The 22,746-nt window shown below is 47.7% G+C and overlaps 2 protein-coding genes across 5 annotated transcripts; one reads left to right on the top strand and one right to left on the bottom strand.

The window, feature by feature from the left end:
- Positions 1-151: 151 nt before the first annotated feature.
- On the bottom strand, positions 152-13,186 carry LOC114844270 (oxysterol-binding protein-related protein 1). Of its 4 annotated transcripts, XM_055503799.1 has the most exons (29): positions 13,061-13,186; positions 12,727-12,880; positions 12,493-12,578; positions 12,333-12,407; positions 12,112-12,223; positions 11,916-12,001; positions 11,186-11,330; positions 11,021-11,088; positions 10,424-10,468; positions 10,244-10,317; positions 10,107-10,170; positions 9,941-10,042; positions 9,749-9,871; positions 9,567-9,645; positions 9,325-9,431; positions 5,811-5,979; positions 5,137-5,347; positions 3,834-3,909; positions 3,196-3,330; positions 3,028-3,125; positions 2,774-2,956; positions 2,592-2,699; positions 2,267-2,356; positions 2,070-2,184; positions 1,870-1,986; positions 1,658-1,781; positions 1,480-1,570; positions 1,357-1,377; positions 152-1,127 (listed from the first exon to the last, which is right to left on the bottom strand). In XM_055503799.1, the coding sequence occupies exons 2-29, from the start codon at positions 12,839-12,841 to the stop codon at positions 1,025-1,027; spliced, it is 2,922 nt and encodes a 973-aa protein (XP_055359774.1). In that variant the 5' UTR covers positions 12,842-12,880; positions 13,061-13,186; the 3' UTR covers positions 152-1,024. The 4 variants fall into 4 exon arrangements, with proteins under 4 accessions (XP_055359774.1, XP_028987323.1, XP_055359775.1 ...); XM_029131490.3 differs by lacking the exon at positions 1,357-1,377; XM_055503800.1 differs by lacking the exons at positions 11,916-12,001; positions 12,112-12,223 and having other exon boundaries at positions 12,285-12,407.
- A 5,545-nt stretch (positions 13,187-18,731) lies between these two features.
- LOC114844272 (histamine H3 receptor-like) lies at positions 18,732-22,220 on the top strand. The gene is made up of 3 exons (XM_029131496.3): positions 18,732-19,113; positions 19,518-19,684; positions 20,882-22,220. The coding sequence occupies exons 1-3, from the start codon at positions 18,870-18,872 to the stop codon at positions 21,623-21,625; spliced, it is 1,155 nt and encodes a 384-aa protein (XP_028987329.1). The 5' UTR covers positions 18,732-18,869; the 3' UTR covers positions 21,626-22,220.
- Positions 22,221-22,746: the final 526 nt, after the last annotated feature.

Genomic DNA, 22,746 nt, shown 5'->3' on the forward strand with positions numbered 1-22,746 from the left:
GTTCAGCAAATGACTTATGAAACTAAACCATCTGCAAAAACCTAATGGCAAATCAGAAAATCCCGAGGATAAAAGCAGCGGGTGTTGGTTGAAGGCGGTGTGATAAAACCTCCATTTACTGCGGGCAAGTAACAACCCATAGTCGCCCAAGTAACAGTAAGCTTTTATTTAGCAACAATAGAAATTACGTTCCTTGGATACGAAAGATGACGAGGACTGAAACGGCAGCGATCCACAACATGAATATTCAACGCTCGTTTACGAAGGTGGTGAGGTTTGCATAGATACAGTGATACACATGCATTAATTAGAATTAGACCAATGCATATACCAGAAATACAGCTAATTAACTATGTCCAAACCTTTACACGCACACACACTTCAATATAGCTAGAAAAAAGTGCTACACTGTCTACACTACCAGGTAGACAACATGGTCTATTCACATTTATACATTACACAATTTAGGGCTCAATTATATTTCTGGACTTTATTTTACCAAAGAGACCTCCGTCTCGTTGAAGCGCCACCTACAGTGGGAACTACCTGTTGAAGTGCACTGCACCTCATGGGTGTGTTTTAATACCCTGCATTGCACTTTTCATGCACAAGCAGAATTCGTGTGGGACCTAAACGTTTCCTCGCTCCTCATTATAGCTGCTGCAATGTGTAGTGTTGCTTCGCGTCTCTGCACCAAAGCGGATTAAACTGAAACATTTGCATAACCGGTAGAAATAAGTAAATTGCTGCTCAAACACTCGATCTAGCAGGAACTATTTCTAAATTACATTCTAGTTTTGCCAGTACATGACTATGATGGCGTTTAAATGAGCTTCTGTGCTTTATTGTTCATATAGGTCTACTGTAGGTTCATTCATTCGTTTTGGGTAGATTTCTGTCAAGCTGAACCCTACACACCACCTACTTGATGTAAATAGGAGCTATGAGACTTGGACAAACTCAGAAGACGCCAAAGTAAAGTCCAGCAGTGCTGAAAGCAGGAAGCGGTGTGGGATGTGTGTTTCTAGTAGATGTCGGGCAGCTGGCTGTAGTTCCTGTTCCAGTAGCCTTTCAAGTAGAGCCAGTCCTGAGCTTTGTTGTGAGGGTTGGGCCCTGCCTGGAACCACCTGCAGAGGTTTAACAGAGGCATTGATTCAAAAAGGTCATAGCGCTTTAAAACAATAGACCACACACACAAGAAGCTAAACCGGTGGAAAACGTATCGTATCGTAGTTTTTCTCGTATCAAACACTAGCATCGTGTTGTAGTTCTGCATCCTGTCCTGAGGAGGGCAGTGCAGGGCAGCACTCCACACCAGAGAGGACCACAGCCAAGAAGTAAAGCTTAAAACCAAACCTTGGGCCAAGTGCAGCGTTTCTGCAGTTGTAATAAAAGGTGAAAGCAATAGGGTCAAAACAGATCCGAAGTCAGTAGTCAGTGACTATGACACCGAACTACATCTCACTTATCGTGACTTACCGCGTTTTCCACTCCTCGGTCGCCTTGGAGCGATTCTTCCGAGCCATCCTCTGTTTTTCCTCGAGCCTCTTCTTCTCCGCGCTCGCCAAATCTACAGGGCACACATGCTGAAAGTCTGAGCCTGGAACCTAGCGGGTGTGTCAAATGAGACGGGGCACACACACACACGCACACGCACCTATGTCTCCATTCTCCATGGCTCTGATGTCAGGTCGGAGGCGGCTGTCTGTGAGGGGAACGACTCCCTCCATGCTTTTCTCCAGCTCATTCAGCTGCATGGCGAAGGTGGAGAACGCATAGAACTGCAACAGATAGAGCCACGCATTCCAATCATTAAAGAGGGGCAGCTACACAGGACCAAGCTCCCCTTTTAAAGCTGCCTCCTCGCACCTTGGCCGAGTTGTCTGGTCGGGGCGTTATCCTCCAGATGAGCTCGCTGCCGGCGATGACCTGGACGCTCTCCGCATCAGGTGGAGGCCTCTCCTCCGGCTCCTCGTCTACGCTGCTCTGGGGCCACGGACGCAAACACACGAGCTCGGCTTTAACGGAGGCACAACGCGGGGAACTCTGAACCCGGTCTAGTCCAATACCTGTTTACTGCCCTTCCTGTCGTCCGAGTTCTTCTTGTGGGCGTCAAAGGCAGCGGGGTCGACTGTGTACAGGCATTCTGTCCATTTGCCGTATATGGCACAGAGCTTCTTTTTGCTGTAGAAGCAAAGAATCACAGACATATACAGTAAACCCCATCCACTGCAAACCGGTCAAATGTTAAACATCCAACAAATACCTTTTATCCAAGATGTACCCTTCCACTTTATGGAGCTCCTTCCCAAAGAGGCCACAGGGCTTGAACGTCATGATGCATCTCTCTCCGGTCCTGTCAAAGAAGGACATGTTTACCAATTGTCTTTGAGAAGATCTGTGCCTTTCCCACATTCACGCTATGATTATCCTGCCCGTGCTCTTTTATTCTACTGGCGACTGGCCCACTTCTGCTGCCTACGCTCAATGAGCCGGATCTGAGAGTGGATCAATACTCCACTGCAGAAGGGCTCTTCGCCGTGCACGCAAAGGGCCCTGAACACAGGACACAACAAGAGGGCTTCTTTTACTTGTGGTTGATCACTTCCACGTTGCCGTACTGCTCGATCCAGAGCTGCCCGACGATGATATTGTGCACGCAGCAGGTTGGGTTTGTCCAGGTGTAGGCTTCGTCGTATCTGCGGAAGAGAGACGACCCGGTTCAGACGACGCTGCCTCACAAACGGAGCCGAAGCCGACGCCGCAGACTCACTTTGGGAGCTCCAGCGTCATGATTCCCTTGGGCTCCGCTTCTATGCTCTTTCCCCAGAACTTGAGTTTAGGATAGATGGAACCATGGAAGACAAAATCATCCTTGAGGCCCTCGGCATGAAAGGCACTGACGGGAGGGTGGTGGCTCACCTGCTCCGACACCCACCTAAAGCCCAGATCGTCTCTGGAAGGAAACAGGCAGGTTACGCTTCAGGGACGATCTAACAAAGACCCACTGGTCCGACTGTGTGGTACCTGATGAGCTCATAGGTCTCCCCCAGTAGAGGGTTAAAGGGCTTCCCGGTCCTCTCCCACTGCGATGCTACGGCTGACACGGCAAATGCTGCAACGCACTACAGATGGCCCAATCAGAGCAACTATGTATGAGATTTGCATTGTTTCTGGGGCAGGGGGTGGCGGTACCTTCATCCTCTCAACGGAGTCTGTCGCAGCGTTGGCCTGGTGGATGAGGTAGGTGTGCTCCATGTACTCGGTCAGCCGCTGCAGGAAGCTCAGGGGCTCGTTAAAGATCACAGGCATGGCGATCTTCGACAGCTCCTGAGGGAAGAGTCGGTGGAGAAACTGGTAAACGATGCGATCGACGAAGAGGAGCCGCGACGGAAGCTTTGGTGAATCAACACACAAACGATATGGATGCGAGCTAACAAACAGATTGAAAAATCTGTGCGCGTCTGCACTGGTTGTATTACGCAGCTGTGGCTGCTGAACTGCAAACGCATAAATTATTAGCCACATTTAATTGGGGTATAAATCATTAATAGACATTATAACTAATGTAATTAAACCCAGACGAGGGCTACACTGGGTTCCCTCAGGACTCTGGGACACTGATCCTAATGCCAGTGCCTCTAATGAGAAAAGATAATGAGGAACTGCACAACTGATTCATCACAATCACAGTACAGTACCTGGCTTTAGTCCTTTTCCAACAAGCCTACGTGAAAATAAAACCCCTCGTCAGCATTTTGCTCCTCTAAACTGCAAACCCAAGGACAACCAATTAGAAGTAAATCCACTGGGGAAGTTGTGTCTGATCTCACCATGCCGATGCATTTTTTCAGGATGCTCCAGATGCTGACGTCCTTTCTGGAGAACATGGGAGCAGGTAGAGACGTTCTGGAGGAAGACAAAGTTTATCTGTGTAAATACGCTGCTCGGCGCCAACGGAGAACGATGATATTCAATGTGACATGAAGCCCATTTGGAAACAGAGTCATCCGACACCTGTAAGCTAATGAGCTTCCAGCCGGTGGAGCCTCATGTAATAACCATGAACGGATGTGCTGCTACACGTGTGTCGCTTCCACGTCTGGCCACAGGTTCCTCTGCCTCTCCGAACCCCTCTCGCACGATTATTGTTTTGCAGACAATCACGCGCAGGTAAATCCTGCACTCTGCCGCTCCGCTGAACCCATTCATTCACCTTCCAGCGGTCGCCGTTTTACAGGTATGCGGTGCTGCGGGCAGATGGTGCCCGTGTTTGGATAGCACGCTCGAGCAGCCGCACAAATAAACGCCTACTTCAGCTAAATAAACAGAGTGGGAGCGCGTGGGGGGTTCGCTCCATCTGTAGTCGACGCGGGGCAGTGATGCGTGGCAGACTGTACTTCTGGCCTAGTTAGCGTCTCACAAACCACTGCTCCAAAATGGATTTTGGCGCAGACGAGGCGCTTTATCATGAAGAGGCGCCAGGTCTTTTGCTTCCCGATTTATTCCGGTGGTCCTGGCGCCCTATTTACTGCAGCAGCTCTGCTCGATCATTTCACGGCAGACTGACCCGACCCGCGTCCGTCCGCTCACAGGTACGGCCGCCGGGGAGGAGCGGATCTCTGACTGATGGGAGTGATTCCAAATAAACAGACGCCTCATAAATCTTTCATGCGCCGCACTCGCACTCCAGCGCGGGGCGTGCGCGCATGCAACGCGCCAGGCCGCCTCTCCTCCGACTGCTACTCTGAGCCAGCACATGCTACATTATTCATGGATCACTTGTTGGATTAAGGACGAGGGGCCGAGCCAGAATGCCTCGCCGCGGAACTCAAAGAGATTGTCACATCTTCGGTCCAGGAGAAATAAAATTAAAAAAAACAACAACAACTGGCTGTTCTCTGTGGATTGGGTGGTAAAACAAACACACCTGCCAGAGCCAAAAGGCCCGACAGCACTGACCTGTCAGACACACATCAGCAAGCGACACAAAATTACAGTAATTCAACCGGCGTTGAGTTTGTTTCCCTGCGATAATCACTCATAAATGCTATAACCAACAGGCTACAGTCTGAGGAGGTGTCTTTGTATTGAGCCAGTAAACAAGCATGACATCATAACTGGAGCATGTCCCACCTGTGCTTCCTGACTCCGTTGTGCTGGGATGACTGGTTGCCATGGTTACCTTCCCCTGACATTCCGGCGGGCCCCCCGAGCGCGCTGGGATGGCGGCGGCTGCTGCTGCTGCTGCTGCTGCTGAGGAGCGGAGCGTCTCTCCCCTCGTCCTCGTCGCAGGATAGACTGGCCACGGACAGGAAGCCGCTCACAGACAGCTCCGACTCGGACTCTGGGGCGCGGGAAAAAGGGGGGGCAGACGCCGGGTCACGTCACGGCAACGCGCCCGCTCGCTCAGTGAAACGGCAGCCTGCGCTTGTGTCCCTGTCCAACCTCCCTCCTCCCTGCCGCCAGCCAAACCCCACCTGAGGATTGTGTTCCAATGAGAGGCCAACGCGGTGCGGTCTGTGCTTCCTGGATGCTACTCCTCCCCTAAACAGCACAGCCGTGACACTACCGGGACTGTCATTAGTACAAAGGAGACGGAGACGAGCCCATTTCACACAGTGGCTGTATTAAATATGCCGGACTCCACAGAAATGACCTTCTCTCACACACATATACTGTAAGAGTTAGTAGCAGCTAATTTATTCAGCTCTCATCCATCTTAAATGTTATTTTGTTCCTAATCAAAATCCAACTTTGAACCACTTAATCAACGAAAGATAAGATAATCCAGAGGTGCGGCTGCTGACCTGACAGCGCGTCATAGAAGTCATCTTCCGTGAGGGAACTGAGCGTAGACAACCTCCTGCTCTTATTCAGCGACTGCTTGAGCTCGTGGTGCTCGGTTGCCAGTGTCTGCAGCGCCTCCGTCAGAGCCCTGTTCTTCTCCACCTCCTGCTCTACTTTCAGGCCCCACACCTGCAGACACGGGTGTACACACACACACACACACACACACACACACACACACACACACACACACACACACACACACACACACACACACACACACACACACACACACACACACACACACACACACACACACACACACACACACACACACACAAAAAGTTTCGATCTGATGGCTTTTTTGATGCACGTGTGTAACTGAGAGCGCAGACGCTGCTGCTGACAGGCGCCGGATTTGACGGCTCGGACAGATGCGAGCTATCGATCCGCTTTGGTCGCAGCATTTGCGTCTGTGCAGTCGTGGTGCCAGGGTCATTGTTCGAACTCTGCCCATGGATCCAGTTGTCACGGAGCTCCGTAGGCCAGGGTAACGTGTCCCTTCAGAGCAACCCGAGTCCGTGCGCTCAAGGACAATCTGGATCAGTGTCCAACGTTACCATCGTACAGCCATCTGAGCCAATAGCAGCACAGCAGAGCATAGGAAGCTAATTTACAGAACCAAAATCATAAACACTGATGATGTCGTTATGTTATAAATGTTATAAAATTGTAAAGACTTCAGATATTTAGAACCAAACACACTGAATCTGAGAAGTAGAAGTAAAAAAAAACAAACAAACAAACAAAAAAATAATCTCAGATGCAAAAGTGCCTGAACCATGAAAATAGAGCAGAGCTTTCGCAGGTAGAAAGTCAGGCAGTCACCTTGAGGATGTTCCTGGAGCCCGAGAGACACCGGAGCTGGTAAATCACACTGTAAATCTGAGACTGTGACGCGAGGGCAGTGTCTATCAAAGAGTTCAGCCTCAGCCATGCACAAAAAAAAAAAAAACAATCCAAGAAAACAAAACCCAACTTCTACAACACTTCAACAAACGCTCATGGTACGTTGTAATTCACACCACAGCCAAATGTGTGCACGGCTCATCACTCTCCCTTTCCCACATTCTCATAGGAGCAGGAGCTGAGATCGAGCAGGGCAGGAATGGACCGAGCTGCACATGGACAAATCCAGGGCTTGGTTCTACTCTGGTCGACAGAAGCTCATAACCAGATACTTTGACACGTGGTTCAGCAGCTGGCTGACGCTTACAGTAGCGATGAGAACACGCTTAACACATTTTTTCGCATGCTCTCTTGGGTCGTGTTCTGAGTGGGAACAGAACTCTAGTGTGGATGTGCACACAAATCCCATTTTCAACCATTAGGCAGAGAAATATCTGACAAGATTAGCAGTAGATCAAGCTAAATTCAGGGTTGCAGATCCATTGTTTTTGGACTCGCTTAACTTTACACCTCTTTGATTCCACTCCTTATAGATGTAACGAGCCGACTGTGTGGGCGCTGCCGGTCCCAGGCTCTTGGCCCAGGAACCCTATCCAGCAGCACAGCATTTTGCTGTGGAGCGATCGCAGCCGGCTCTGCTGCTCTCCCTGCATCCTCCTGCCTGAGCACAAACAGCTCTATTTTAAGCCCTGCTGAGGCCGCGTGTGCTGGAGCTGCCGCCTGAGCCTGGGAGGGATGCTTCTCCTTGGCCGACACCCCAAAGGGAAGAGCTTTTACTTTGTTCTGAAATGGGCTTTCACTGCTGAAGGGGAAGCAAATACCAGGGGGGGAATTCATCACGCCGCGGTTTTATGCACATGCTCAGTGTAAAAGTACATTAAACTGTACTGTATGCGTGGATGCTGCAGAAGCTTCTCTAATCCAGGTCCAGCTTTCTTTACAGGTGTGGAAACTACCTGAGAAGCAGCTCAGCCTCACTTTAAAACGCTGGCGTCACGCCGCCCTGCGTTTATCAGCCTTCGGTGCTCTTGCTCCGCAGCAGCTGGTGAAAACGGGTCAGACCGGGTCAGATCGGCGCTGAAGGGCGCCATCCGCGCCTTTTACCCATCTGCCCCAGCATCAAAGCGCAGCTACGACAGCACGTGACCCCCGCGCGTCATGTACGGATGAAAACAACTAGGTGAGTGGAGGCAAGAGCGGTGTCTGCGCTGGGACAAAGGGAATGTGGGATTAGAGTTAATGCTGCTTAATACAGTCATTCTCAGCACTCTAGCAAACGTAATCCCGTTAGTCTATGTAGTAGTAGAAGATTAGTGGAAGTCCAGCAGATAGAACATGCTTTTAATGCATTTTCTCCTGCTGTTTCGTGGGGGATGAGACTGCAACAATGTCCTCAGCCTCCGTGATTGGTCCTAATAGAGTCAGGGCGACTTCCGAAACGAGGGTTCGCCGTATCTGATGCTAAATTAATGCGGTTACAGTCACTCCATTATAAAAGCAAACAGACAAAAGTAGACACACACGTCACGTGTCTGCAGATGACAATAGGTTATTTCTGCCGGAGCACATACAGTACTGTACAGTAGCAAGCGCCAACCAGCCATGACTTGACTCTTTTCATCTCAGGATGGAGCTTTGACAAAGTGCCAGTTTAAAAATACCGAACTAATGAGACACAAAGAGAGAGGAGCTTGTTAATCACTGCCTATGAGCGAACGATGCACAAAACGCATCAGCATAAACTCTGCTAACTTAAAAGTCTGCAAACACACAGTTGTCAACAAAAATAAATAAATATAAAAAAAAATGCATAAAGCTGAGAATACACTGCAAGATCAAATTAGTTTTTACCTGGAAGGATGCGAATGAAAGTGCCGCCGCTGCTGTTTCTTGCTTCTGCGCTCGGACGCTCTGAGGCGCCGACGTGTGCGTGCGGGAGCGTGTTCTCCCCGTGTGAAGGTGAATGCGTGCACCGTGTCTCCAGCTGAGCCCGTGAATATGCACGCGCTTCAGTTCCCTCGCTCAATGCACAGCTCCTTCCCCCTAGAGCGTGTGTGAGTGTGTGTGTGTGTGTGTGTGTGTGTGTGTGTGTGTGTGTCCACACTCATCTGCAAGCTTGAATGCAGAGCTAAGCATAAAAGCGGATCTCGCCCGTGTCCTTCCTACAGACACGCTCCTCCATTGCACCCCCCCCCCCATGGGCACCGCGCAGCCACTAGCACAGGTGGACAGGGACGCACACACAAATATCAGCCGTGATTGGTATGAAGGAGCCAACGCATCATCCGATGCGACTTAATCAACCAGTAGGAGCGCGGCACGTGGACGAGGAGGGAATCAGCCAGATTCACATTCATACTGGCTGAGTGAGCAGCAGCTAAACTGGAAACCAGCTCCCAAACCATTCAAGCGCACGAGTTACATTGCGACCAAGTTCAATTAGACTCACAGTCACAAACACTTCATCAATACATCAGAAATATTCCATAGGGGATGGAAGTGTTGTATGTATTCATTACAAGCTGAAACAGGCTCAACTAGGATAATGTATTTTTTTTTCCCGACCTCCTCTTGTTTCGACAGCAGTTCGAGGCCCAGATGGAGGGAAGCGCAAGCTTCGGCCGACAGCTCACTGGTCTCTCTGGCTTTAAGGAGAAGAGGAGCGGCCAGTGCTTCAACAAGAACAAAAAGAAATTTGAATTTTGCCATGTTTTTATACATAAGGTAAATCGGTCATTTATAATTTTGGGTTATTTCATAAATGATTATTATCATCACATTTGTATGCAGCCAACAGGGACGCGTACCAACGTTCTCCTCATTCTTCACCATAGACAGAAATATTGAAACCTCCCTCTCCAGCTTCTGCTGGCAGGCGCTGGCTGCCTGCGGGAGACCAGACGAGTGTCACTGGAACTCCGGGCACAAAAAGTCCCATTTATTTCACACAAAAAAACTTTGAATGGCTCTGCCGCGCTCCCAGTTCTACCTGAAGAGCGTGCGCCAGGTTCCCCAGTGTCACGTCATTACCACCGTCCTCTTCTCTGTTCCGTTCCCGGATGGAGTGGCGCGTGCTGTAGGATGAATGGGCCTCGAAGGCGTCCAGCCATTTCTAAGTGGGCAGAGAGTCAGACAGATCAGCCACAGGCTTTGTGACGGGGGGGCAAAGGACGAGGCTCACTTTTCTCGTTGCTATGGAATCCGTCTTCGAGGGAACCTTGAAACTATGGACGGTGCCATCGAAGCACCTGAGCATGAAGAAGCAGTGATCCCACGGCTTCACCTGCAACAAAGAGCAAGCGTTACCACGGCACGAGCGGAGCGCGATCCGAACCTTCAGTACCCACCATGCAGTAGGACTGGGTCAGAGACTTGGAGCCCTGCTTTCTGACACCAGCCACAGCATCCGCCCTAGAAAAGGAACGACACACAAGCATGTTAGCTATCGCTAATAGCACACGTACACCCTAAATGTACGGCTCACTCTCTGGGGAACCAGGAGACGGCTCCATCCTCCAGTACCACCCAGTGGGATCGCCATCCCAGGAAGCGTGAACTCTGACAGAGACACAAGAGGTGATCAGCCTGGATGACACGCAGCAAAGCTAACTCAAGCACTGATCAGGCTGATAATGATCAGAACAGCAATGTCACATCTGGGTACCTTCCAAAGAGCGCCTTCTACTTTCTGCACCCCACTCCTGACAACCTTTACGGGAAAAAAAACAGCGATTCAGCACAGTTGAACAGTAAAATCGGCATAATCGATAATCTTTTTTTTTTGTTTCCGATTTATAATGTTTTTTTTATCCAGGCCAGTCAGAGCCAAACAACAGCACAGACTGCTGACCTCAGCAGACCTACGTAGAGAGAACAAGTGAATACGGCCATAGGCGTCTCTACTGTACTGTATATGGTCCAGGCTCAAGATAGACATAAAGACAACAAAGGGAGAATGTCAACACGCTCCTCTGATTAAAGTGCAGAGCACGTCAGATACGCACTGACCTTAATAGCAAAAATTAAGGTTTTACCTCAGGGAGCGCGTTTAATCCTCGGGGAAACATGACTTAGCTCAGTAAATTTCACAGCGATCCGCTGATTAGATTTGTATTTCTATTAGCCATGTTTAGCCCCAGTGGTGAAGCCAACAGATCAATCAGTAATCAGCGAGGAGCAAAGGAATCAGGACTCCAATACTAAATGTATTAGGCAAAAGCATATGCAACACAGTCAATATTTTATTGTTGTCTGTCCTCACCTTGTCGTCATAGGCTGCTAGAAAATGTCTCAGCTCCTCAGTCTGGACCAGGTCCAAAGCGGTCTGGCCTGCAATCAGCAGTTATTCTAGTTATTATATATGTCTACACACACACAGAGCTAGGGGAACATATAAAAAATAAAAACAGGTGGACAGGTGATATACCACTGTTATTCTTCACACAGGGACTGGCTCCAGACCTCAGCAGTTTGATAACGCACTGCTTCTGCCCCCTGTAGGCTGCACAGTGCAAGGGCGTGTTACCCACCGCGTCCCTGCAGTGAACGTCCGGAGCTTCCTTTCCACCGAGCTGAAAATCAAAAGCGCCGCAGTTACTCACCCGAACGCGTCGGCTACAGTACAAACAGCTGCTCTGTACACAAACGAGCTCCACGGCTCCGTGCGGGGCATCGGCCGTGCACTGTGTCCGTCCACTGGTGTAGTGGACAAACCGATAATGAAAGGCGGCTTCGTCCCCGGGGGTCTTCACTGCACTCTGTGCAAGAGGTGGGTGGGAGAGGGAGATAATGGCCAAACTGGTGGCCATTAGGGACAATGGCCGGCACCCCTTACAGAACACCCTGGGCTCCGAGCTGCTTCAGGTGTGAGCAAAGCTTCTCCATCACCTCCCCTTAATGCATAAATGTATCCATCTAAAGTAGCGTATATACAGTACCTGCACATCATCATCTTTAGTATCATTATTGTCAATGTTAGTAGATTTACCTTGCTTTAAAAAATAAATACATCAAAATACATCATATCTAAATGTGGTGACAAATTCAATTTAAAAGTATAATTGGAACAACATGCAACATCTGGTGCTCAGCTTCTGGGTCACTGCCTTGTGGACTGAACGCCTCAAAGTGATTTTCACCCCTCGCTGGACACTAACCAGGTCGGACAGAGCGGAGATGTAACCCTCCCTGGCTGCTTCCAGCAGCTTCTCCTCGCGCCGCCTCGTCTCCCTCCTCTCCGCCGCTGCACAAACCAAACCGAGGCGCGTCAGAACGGGGGGGGGGGGGGGGGGGGGGGGGGGGGGGGGGGGGGTCAATGAGAAGCCATCAGCAGATATCCCCATCATCCCGTACCCTCTAGCATTGTAATGATTTCATCATCCTCGGTGACATCTTTGGGGATCTGAGCGGTCCCATTGATTATTTTGGCACAGGCGTCGTATCGCAGCAGCAGCAGGACCACCTCCTTAAGGGCCAACAGCGAAGAGGATTTAAAGAGACTCCGACAGGAACGCGTCATTATTCACCAGCTTCAGAGGCGCGACGGCTCCAGACGCCTCCCTTCCGTGCGTTACCTTCCTTCCAGCGTGGGCGGCCAGGTGTAAAGGCGTGTCCCCCATGTTACTCTGCAGATTCACACCAGCACCCGCCTGCACGTAAATGCACCCATCACAGCTCATTTCAAATGCCCAACATCATGCAGAGAGTAATACGCACATCATCCACAGCTCCCACCTTGAGTAACTCTTGCACAACATCACCGTGTCCGGAGCAGCAGGCCAGATGGAGAGGCGTCCATCCGGGGCTGTCTTTGGATGTGGCTGCGGTGACAGAAGGGGGAGAACCCAGACTCCTATACTGGACCATGTCATGCTGGGCACGCACACACACACACGCACGCACGCACGCCCGCACACACACGCACGCACGCACGCACACATACACGCACGCACACGCACACACACTTACATCTGCAGTTAACGTCGAGAGAGCTGCTTTGCTCAATTCTGCACTGGAGGAGCCTGCGAATATCAGAACACCTTCCCTCCTTCGCCCAGAGGAGCAGCTGACCCTCCGCTTCCATCACAGAGATTTAGCACGAAGCCACGTGCAACGTGTCAACCTGCGCAAAACGTAGTGTTTTCAAATCGGATTTCCAAATCAACATTTCCTCCGCAAGGGCACTTATTGGGTTTGTGTATTTCGCCTGTCTTCTTCAAGATTAGCGATGACAGCGCGTTTCAATCAAGTAGTACCCCGTTTGAAACTAACTAAATTAACTACATAACTATTTCACACTTACGATTCAGACATTAATTCACAGACTCTGGTCGGGTTCACACTGTGTTATGAAGCGCAGCGCAGCTGAAATCTGATCATTTCGATCAGCTGACGGCCGCCGGCGGGCGTCACGTGACCAGGCAGCGGCTAAATAAAGCTGCTGAAACCTGCAGGGGCGTAGCTGGGTTTAGGTCTCCTCCCAACAACGAAACAGAAGCCACCCTCGCCCCCCACCCGATACATCTACAAAACAGACAGGACACCCATAATAATAAAACATATGCTTACATTTATATTATATAAACTAAAAATAATACATATGATGGCTTTTATATATTTATTTTTTTATATTTATTAATGGTCTTGCTTTTGTTAATGAATGAATGCATTCATTTTTATATTAGAGCAGAATTATTTCTCAAACAAATAAAAACAATTGATGAAGCAAACACCACCCAGGCACCTACTGTACACATCACCACCACATTTTTCCCACTCCACCTTTTAATTGTACCACGCTTGTCTTTTAAAGGTCACTCAGCCAGGACATTTGGACTCCATCATTCTGAGTGGAAAACTGTAGCTGCAGACATTTTTGAGGTACTGAAGGTCAATACACAGAGTGTGTCTTTGAAAGGCTTACTTAAGGCAGTTAAGTCCCCCGAGGCATGTGCATATCTTGCAGGGAGGGCGATGGGAAGTAATGCCGTAATGAAGGAATAAGAGAGAGAGAGGGATGAGTCACCTGCCCAACGACCAGTAACCTCTACCCCAGAAAATGCTAATAAAGAATAATGCACAAATAAAAGCACAGAGGTGGGACGCTTGTATTTAAATAGCCACAGCTGTAAATTAAATCTGTCAATCATCTCTTTGCTGTCTGAATTTTCAAAATGCACCACAAGCAGAGGAGCTAAAAAAGGCTGAAACAGCTGCACAAACTACAGATAAAAAAGTACACTTTTTAATCATAGAGAAATAAACGCATTTTGGGAATAATTGGATCAATTATGCCAAACAAAGATAAACTGCTCTGACACAAGATAAGAAAACAAAACAAAATGCATAAATCAGGCAAATGTGTGTCGTGCATAATACGGCGGTTTGACAAACGCTCGTAATTGGCAGTCAACCTCTCTTTGTAATAATGTTTGCAAATGTAGATTTACACAGCTTCGTAACCGTCTCCCTGATGAAAACAATGCCACTCAGTTCATCTTCACAATCAGCACGTTCGCTTCTCCCTAATAGAGTGGGAGGAGGAAAACCATCTCAGTCCTCTCACCTGTTTAACGGACAGGTGAAAACAAAAGAAAGAACCCATAATTTAAAGTCTTTGTTTACAACTTGTAATTATTATATATACTTTTAATTATTGTTTTACTCTGTGGAGTTGCTGCTTCTACTGAGAATGCACCAGGGTTAAAGTGATCATTTTAAGTCTTTATGGTTGAGCTGATCATAATTTGCTTCACACTCTAGAGACGTTTGTATTGATTTTCTCCCTACACTCAGTGTCTGCTTTTCTCATTGTCCTTCAGCAAACAACCTCTTTTTGTCAACATGCATCACCCAGTGATTATTATCACTGGCGCGGTCCAGGTGCTGGTTGTAGACACATCATTGCAGACATTAATCAAAGTGTTTTCATCAGATCAGGTCTAGTGAGTGAAAGCAGCAGACTGGTCTAGTTCCTACTAATTACCAGGCCAATTATTGTAAGCTGTTACAGTTCTTAAGCAACGGCTTGGGCCGCGTGTGCTCCAGAGCGTAATCCCTCACAAATGACAAGATAATGGAGCCAAAAAGAGGCCACTGCTTCAAAAGGAGCCAGGAGATAGAATCCCCAGCAGGGACGTTTCAGGGACGGTCAGAGAAAGACAGTGGGCGGGAGGAAGGTATTAAGTACAGCTTGTATTCCATTCACATAGAGCCCAGAGCCGGCAAGAGGCTGATTTGACTACTTGTTAAAGTGATGGACTCCAAAGGAAACAGGTCTGAGAAGTTATTCTTTTAATGAATTGTGCTTTTTTAACCAAAGCTTTAAAACTCCATTATGAAGATAATAGCCAACCCCCTGAGTTTAGTCCACTGTGATGTGCAGCAGCAGCTCAGTGGATGGTTCAGCTAATAACTTTGGATTAATGGTTCTTTTCTCTCCTGAGCTTGACATGATAACACTGCCTGCCTGCTACATGTAGGGCTTTGCCTGGCTGTATTATTTTGTGGCAACGCGACAAAACAAATATGTGAAGACAGTGACTGTGCTGCCGTCATTCATTCAGTTCGGTAAGACACACTGTGACGCTAATGAATTTTAGTGTCAGTCAAGCTCTGTCTAAAAAACACCTGTGTGGCCGGATCTCAGACGTGGACGCTCTGTTCTCCCGCCCGCGTGCCGCGCTTCGCACATCTTTTATGCAACGGGTCTTACGGGAAGTTTTCAGAAACAAATGATGCAAGAGATTTGCTATTTTTCCATCCTCTCTTTTTATATTTTAATGCTTTTCATGTGGAAATGAGTTCCGATGCCTCATTCAACGCAAAGTTTACAATTCACTTCAGAAAATGACTCAGTGCCAGACGAAAAGCTGTTCATCTCAAAAGTTCTCTCTAGTGGATCATCACGGTTTTTAGAGGGGGATTTTATAGGAATATTATACCATTACAGCTGCTTTAGTACAGTCTTTATATCGGATAATAGGTGGCTTCTTTGGAAATATACTGGACTTTATTTGTCTTTCCAGCTTTAGGATTATATTAATACTGTGAAAATCTCCCTTTAAAGCACTTTTAACCAAAACGTCTTCTATCGTCAGAGCATGATTCATATTTACAGAAAAATAATCACAATGTCCGAGCTACATTTGCCATATTGTGCATGTGATGTTTACATATTTACTCAGTATGTTTGATATGAGGGTGGAATGCCGTGATGATATTAACCAGCTTGTAGCTTTTGAAATCCACATGAAAGCGGAACAAGTCGAACTACAGTCACCATGAGGCACACCCACAGCATTTCAATGAGTTCCTGTGGCTCTGCGGCATAAGGTGTGTAAATGCCAGCGCCCTTCACCGCGCGAGCAGCTTTGCCAAAGTGTGAAACCTGCCAACGGCGACTCCAGCTCTCTCATTAATGATTAGCATGTATTATGTACAGTGTGACAGCTCTGATGGGATGCGCGGACTGGGACTGACAGGGGAGGCTTCGCCTATGTTCACATGGCACACGGCCCACTTCCAGTCCTCTGAGTTCCACCAGAAGTCTTCCTAATCCTAGTTTAACGGTGCATGTGATGGAGTGGTGCTGGACACTAAACCAACCAAGAGGAAGTTCACGCTGAAGTGACATCGTAAAATGTCAGACAGTCGAGTCATACGTGAATGTACAGTAATGTGCTGGTCAATGAACAGAACAGCCTTAGTTACTTTGCTTACAATTCTTTCATCCTGCTCCTCACTAATTATTTTAAATTCCCATTACATTGTTTTATGAATATGGCACTGAAAGAACTCACAGTAGTGGCGGGCATCATATAAACTACTGTACTGAACCTAATGGAAAGTGATTGTTTGTGATTACTCTGGATAAACACACTACTACAGCCTGACAGCATCAATACTCCAGCCCAGCATCCAAATACAAACACTTGAGTAGAGTAATGGAGAGCTATAGCAGGCCTCAGTATAATCAGCTACAGCAGAGCCTCAGCGCACCCTCTGTGACACTGCTTTGTTTCTGAGTGCCCTCCATATTCAGATGAGTCGCTGCACTTGTGTTTTCAAATCCAGTGTCAGTGCACCTGGCCAACTGATTGCTTCCCTGATCCGCTTTCCTTACATCTTGTTTCATATATCTGCATAAGGTTAAGGCATTCTGCAGTTCAGCCATCGCTGTATTATAATAAATACATTTTAAACCGCAGCGGTGTTCCACTTAATGTATTAGAAAACCGTAGTGCGTGACCTTTGGAGCAGTGATTTAATATTAATGCTGAGACACCTGCATGATCTTTACATTATGTATGAGACAAATCTAATTCTTGGAAATGTAATATTTCTACGCTGCTAAATGCAAATGACGAACAGGAGCTTGATTGGGCCTAATTTGTGTTTATCGTAAAGAGCTTTTTTCATTTATGACGTCTGACTTTGGGGGATTCGTGAACTGCACCTTGCGCCGGAAAGGAACATCTCTGTGAAAGTGTCTCTGGAGCAAAGCATTAGTGTGGTCTTTTCGAGTGCTGTATGAGTTTCCATGACGACACAATGGCAGAATTCAGGATTTGGTGGCGAGATACATGTCTGAATGAGGAAGATGAAAACTTTGTTATTGGTGGAGATACTTTGAGACAGCTATGACTTACAGTTTGGCCCCTAAGAGACCATTTTAAAGCTATATGACATTAAATAAAGTTGTTTTGATGATATGCAACATAAACCACCACATTTGATCGTTATAGAACACATCTCGCACAATTGAAACACTTTGATCTTACTTTTAAGGAGCTGACTGGGACTGAGGTTTTTCTTTAACTGCCCTCACTGTGTTTGACGCTGCTGAGACGTCTAGCTGTGTGACTTTTACCTACACTGGTTCCTGTGCTGCAGCTGTGACGTGACTAACTCTGAGAGGTGGTAGTGGTTCCAATTGTGAGAAAATAACAGTAATTCAAGCTGGGCTCCTTTAGTCACTCCTACTGTTCTGTAGTGCGTCTCATTTTTCTTTGACCACAGCTGGAGGACTGATGAGGCAGTAACAGAATGCAAATAAGGCCCGCTCTTCCTTCCATTGTCTGTCACTGGGATGGATACATGAAGAAGTCACTAAATAGAAACATGAAATATGCAAATGGATTGGCGGTGGCCCCAAGGAGAAGGCTAATATTTATTGCCATGTGTTCTCAGCAGGCTTTTTGATAATCACAGCCAATAAAGGTGAGCCATAGTTGGAATAAATATTAAAAGTGAAGCTTTGCTGTTTGCTCATAGCTGAGGGGCGAGTCTCCGTATCCTATACAACGTGCGAAGAATTAGGAATCAGCCCAGTTTGACTGTCTCACCTCCAGCGTGTTTGGTCCATTAATGGTAATTCGAGGCAGGAACCAAAATGGGTAGGCTGCTGGCTTGTGTGGGTCTTTGTGCACAGCTATTCAACGGTGTGTGCTGCTGAGTCAGTGTGCGGCCAAGAATCCAATCTGAAGTTTGACTGAATGGATTTCAGCGTTGATATTGTTGGACCGGAGCCTATTAAACAGCTTGCTGCGCTCATTGAGAGCAGGGATAAGAAAAGATAAACTGTACTTGAACGCAAAAAAATTCAGTAGACTTTAAATAATAATAATAATAATAATAATAATAATAATAATAATAATAATAATAATAATAATAATAATAATCAGTATCAATTAATCAGTAATCAATAATAATCAATCAATAATAATAACAACGCGTTTACTTAAAACGAAAAGTGTAACTTGCAAACACGTTTTCATCACTTTCAATATGAATGATAGAGATCTTCAACTACAGACTGACGCTGCGATGATATACTGTTCATTGATTATTTGGAGAAGTGAACGACCCCCACCTCCGAGTGGAGGAGCCAGTTCGTGTCCGGGCTGCGCTCTCTCGGTGGAGGGCGTCGCGCGCTCTCTCGTGGATCTTCGTGGGCACTGTTCAGTCTCAGCAGGAGCGCGACGCCGTCGCGTGACATACGGGGCGCGCCGGACGCCCCTCGCACTTGTTGCTGCTCGGTTCTTGTCGACGCAGGTCTGCTGAGGATTTTTTAACCGCCGCGGTCGCTCGCCTCGCTTCGCTCCGGGACCATGTCGGTGGAAACTGACTCCAACTCCAGTGGACACTATTTCGACAACGTCTCCAGCAGAGTCCAGAGCAGCCTGGTGTTCTCGGGACCCATGTTTGTCATTGTGATGGTGATGATGGTGACTTTGGTGGTTGTGATAGTTTTGGGCAACGCGCTGGTCATTTTCGCCTTTAAAGTGGACAAGAGTTTGAGAAAACAATGCAATTACTACTTCCTCAATCTGGCAATTTCAGATTTTCTCGTGGGTAAGTCCAACCCGAATTTTGCATTTTACGCTGATACTGTGTATGACGACGTCTTGCATTTCAGATCTTTAAAATGGGCAGTGGAAAAAAAGAAACATCTGCTGATGTGTTTGTGCATCTATCTCTGTAACTGTAACACACAGTGAGCGAGTCACTGAAAATTAGATTAACTGAAGGCTTAATTGTTTAAAAATGCGTTTTCATTTTCCTTCTTCCATTTTTTTTCTTTTTTCACTATAATTATTTTTAAACACTCTCAGTACCTATTCACACTGATCCCTTTTTGAAGTTTCTTCCTTTACAGATAAATTTCAGGAGATATTAGAGATACCATATGAATAATCTTAATTATCTTTTATAAGTAATATAGATTTTCATCTCACGTCCCATAAATGTTTCTTCAGGGGCATTCTGCATCCCAGTCTACATCCCCTACATCCTCACAGGCAGATGGACGCTGGGACGAGGACTGTGTAAGCTGTGGCTGGTAATGGACTACCTGCTTTGTTCAGCATCTGTATTTAACATCGTCCTCATCAGCTATGACCGCTTCCTTTCAGTCACCAGAGCGGTGAGTGAAGCGTCCTCTTTAACCCCTTAGACATCCTCATCATCATGCATAGTGCATGGATAACTACTTTGCTTATCATACTGCTAGGAAATTGTATAGATGACCCACTGAGGTTGAGCTACGGGACTGAAATGAGTGTTGGATTGTGACACAAAGCAGCAAGGTATTATATATTCACACTTGAAGGAAGGTTTTAATGTCAGATGTTAAAACCATCCAAATGTTCACTGTTTGGAGCCTTGGCCTTAATTCCTGACTGGTGAGTCTCTGAGGTCGTTGACAGGCCGCTACCACCTTATTCCCCCATATGTGCCCAGCTGCAGGGGTTAATCATGGCCGACCTATTCAGGCCCGCTGCCACCCCCAATTATAGTCTTTTCCCACGATGAAATAAAAACAGTCACATATCAACTTGAGGACCGACTTGACTTTGGGAAGCTGACGTTACTGCCCAGCATTATTTCTGTGTGTTTTCTCCTCTCGTTACTGTAGCTTCCATTTCCACGCATCTGCAGCCGTTGGCCTCATTGTAGCCTTTGTTGAGGCTGATCTGTGCATCAGCTGGGTGACTGTGTGCTCATCCCCAAGTGTGTTAACTCCAAGGTGGGATGAGGTTTGGCTCAGCAGACAAAGGGAGTGTTTTCCTTTCCAAGCACTTAACATCAGAGCCATGAATACAAATAACACCAGAGACAGAGGGCCTCTTCTTTAATTAGCTGGCTTTGATCATAGGCGTCCTCCTCCGTGGCCTGGTCCCTCCAAACTGCAGAGATCAATGACGGCAGGAACAACCGAGCAGCATTTTCCTGAAAGCTTCGAGTCTGAAAGACAATGACTTACCAACAGCTAACTTTGTCTCAGTTAGTCTTTGAAAATAATACAAGGAGTCAGATTTAAGAAGCATCAACGTCAACAAAATGTATTGGTTTGTTTTAATGTTTCAATACGTTATTGATTTTAAAGATACAATAAATACTATAGATTGTCCAACATTATGTAGAAGATAAATGAGTCTGACCTGCTCCACTATAAATGGCACATATGAATTATCATCACCTGCCTATTTCAGGTCAAAAAACGTTGCACGTCCTTTTTGTTCTTGCACATATTTTCCCACCTAATAGCTGAACTGTGTCACCTTTCATTGCTGCCACTAACCCGAGCATTTGTCCTGATTTGTGCTTTTATTTACTGCAGGTGAGTTACCGTGCCAGGCAGAGCATGACTCATCAAGCCATAATCAAGATGATTGCTGTCTGGGTTCTGGCCTTTGTGCTGTACGGGCCGGCTATAATATTCTGGGAGCTGGTGGTGGGCAGAAGTCGCGTGCCGAAGGACGAGTGCTTCGCGGAGTTCTATTATTCCTGGTACTTCCTGTTGAGCGCCTCCATGCTGGAGTTCTTCTCGCCGTTCATCACCGTGGCGTTCTTCAACCTCAGCATTTACCTGAACATACGCAGGAGGCGACTCCAAGCCCAGCTGCACCTTCAAATGAGCGAAGCCACGTCTGCCCAGGGCGAAGGCGTCCCCCTGTCCCACAACTGGGGCTGTGGGATGAAAATGGCCGTCAGGGGCTCTATTAATTCCCAGACCTCCTCTCCTAGTTTGGGGAAGCTCGATCCCGCAACCAGCAGGGGGGCTCAGCCAAGCCGCCTGTCCAGAGATAAGAAAATAGCCAAGTCCCTGGCCATCATAGTGTGTGTGTTCGCCATCTGCTGGGCACCGTACACGCTGCTGATGATAATCCGTGCTGCCTGCAGAGGGCGCTGCATCCAGCACCACTGGTACGAGGTCTCCTTCTGGCTCCTGTGGCTCAACTCGGCCATCAACCCTTTCCTGTACCCACTTTGCCACAGCAGCTTCCGCAGGGCCTTCAACAAGATTCTGTGTCCGAAGCGGCACAGCACCGCCCGGCCGTCCGCGCTCCGGACCACGCTGTGATGGACGTGAATGAACGCGCACGGACAAATCAGCCGGACTCCATGGAGGCATCGGCGTACACTTACCCGTAATGTACAGTGCCATCGTGGTTTCACCTGCAAGCGGCCGGGAGGAAGCGACATCACCGTGGCGAATCCGGACGCCGTTGTAATCCACACAGACGTACTGTAGGTGTTTGTACCATTCTCACTGCATGCTTAGTGGAGCAGACGTGACGCATGCGCTCATCTCAGCTGCGAGGAGGGAGACACGTGCGGCTTTACGTGAAACATGTTTACAGAACTCTTCATTCTGTCTGCGGTACTAAGAGTGATCAGCAGAAAAATATGTAGCAAAAGTAGCTTATGTACATGGAAATGTGCCGTAGAAGGAGAAAAGGTGAATCGGTTAGATCTAGAATAACAAACACTGATAAAAGAAAAGTCTGAACAAAAGCCGCACCTGAAATATTAAAGAAGAAATTAGCGCTTGAATTTCTGAGTAGCCTCTGAAGGGGGCTTAACCTTCCACTGACTGACAGTGCTGATGGGCTCGAGGCAGTTTTGATTAGTTTGAGATGTAAATGTTTTTAATTTATTAAACAGCTTCCTGCTCAGCCGTCTGTTTCATTTCCGAGCGACGCAGGCTGCTGACTCACGCGGCTCATCCCCATCAATCACCAGAGCTGGAGGAGGTGTGAAATGAGGAGAGGACCTGCTTTACGGGGAACCAACCTGCACCGGCCAGGTTAAAGATAGTAAAGACAGAAAAGTTCATGTTTTCTCAACACAGCTCTGTGATTAAGGCGCGGAACACCCCAGGTACTGACCTTTAGTAAGGAAATTGAAGGTATTAGCTCGTGGAGCGCTTACTGTTGGTCGTTTAATCCTCTGGGAATCTCAACTTCACCGAGATGTGTTCACGCTGAGTTTATTAGCCGTGCGCTCTGGAGTCGAAGGCTCCAGGTCCGAGACGCTGACTCAGCGGGTCGGCCCCCGCGCCCGTTACGTGCGTAACAAAGAAAGTATAGGAAGCGACATATTGACATTATGAACGAGCGTCGCAATGCAGACCGTCGGTGGCGGATCAACAGGAGGTCGGACACAAACCGGTTCAGAGCAGCTGATCCACAGCGACGAGAG

This window comes from Betta splendens, chromosome 17 (genome assembly GCF_900634795.4).
Source record: "Betta splendens chromosome 17, fBetSpl5.4, whole genome shotgun sequence".
NCBI lineage: Eukaryota > Metazoa > Chordata > Actinopteri > Anabantiformes > Osphronemidae > Betta > Betta splendens.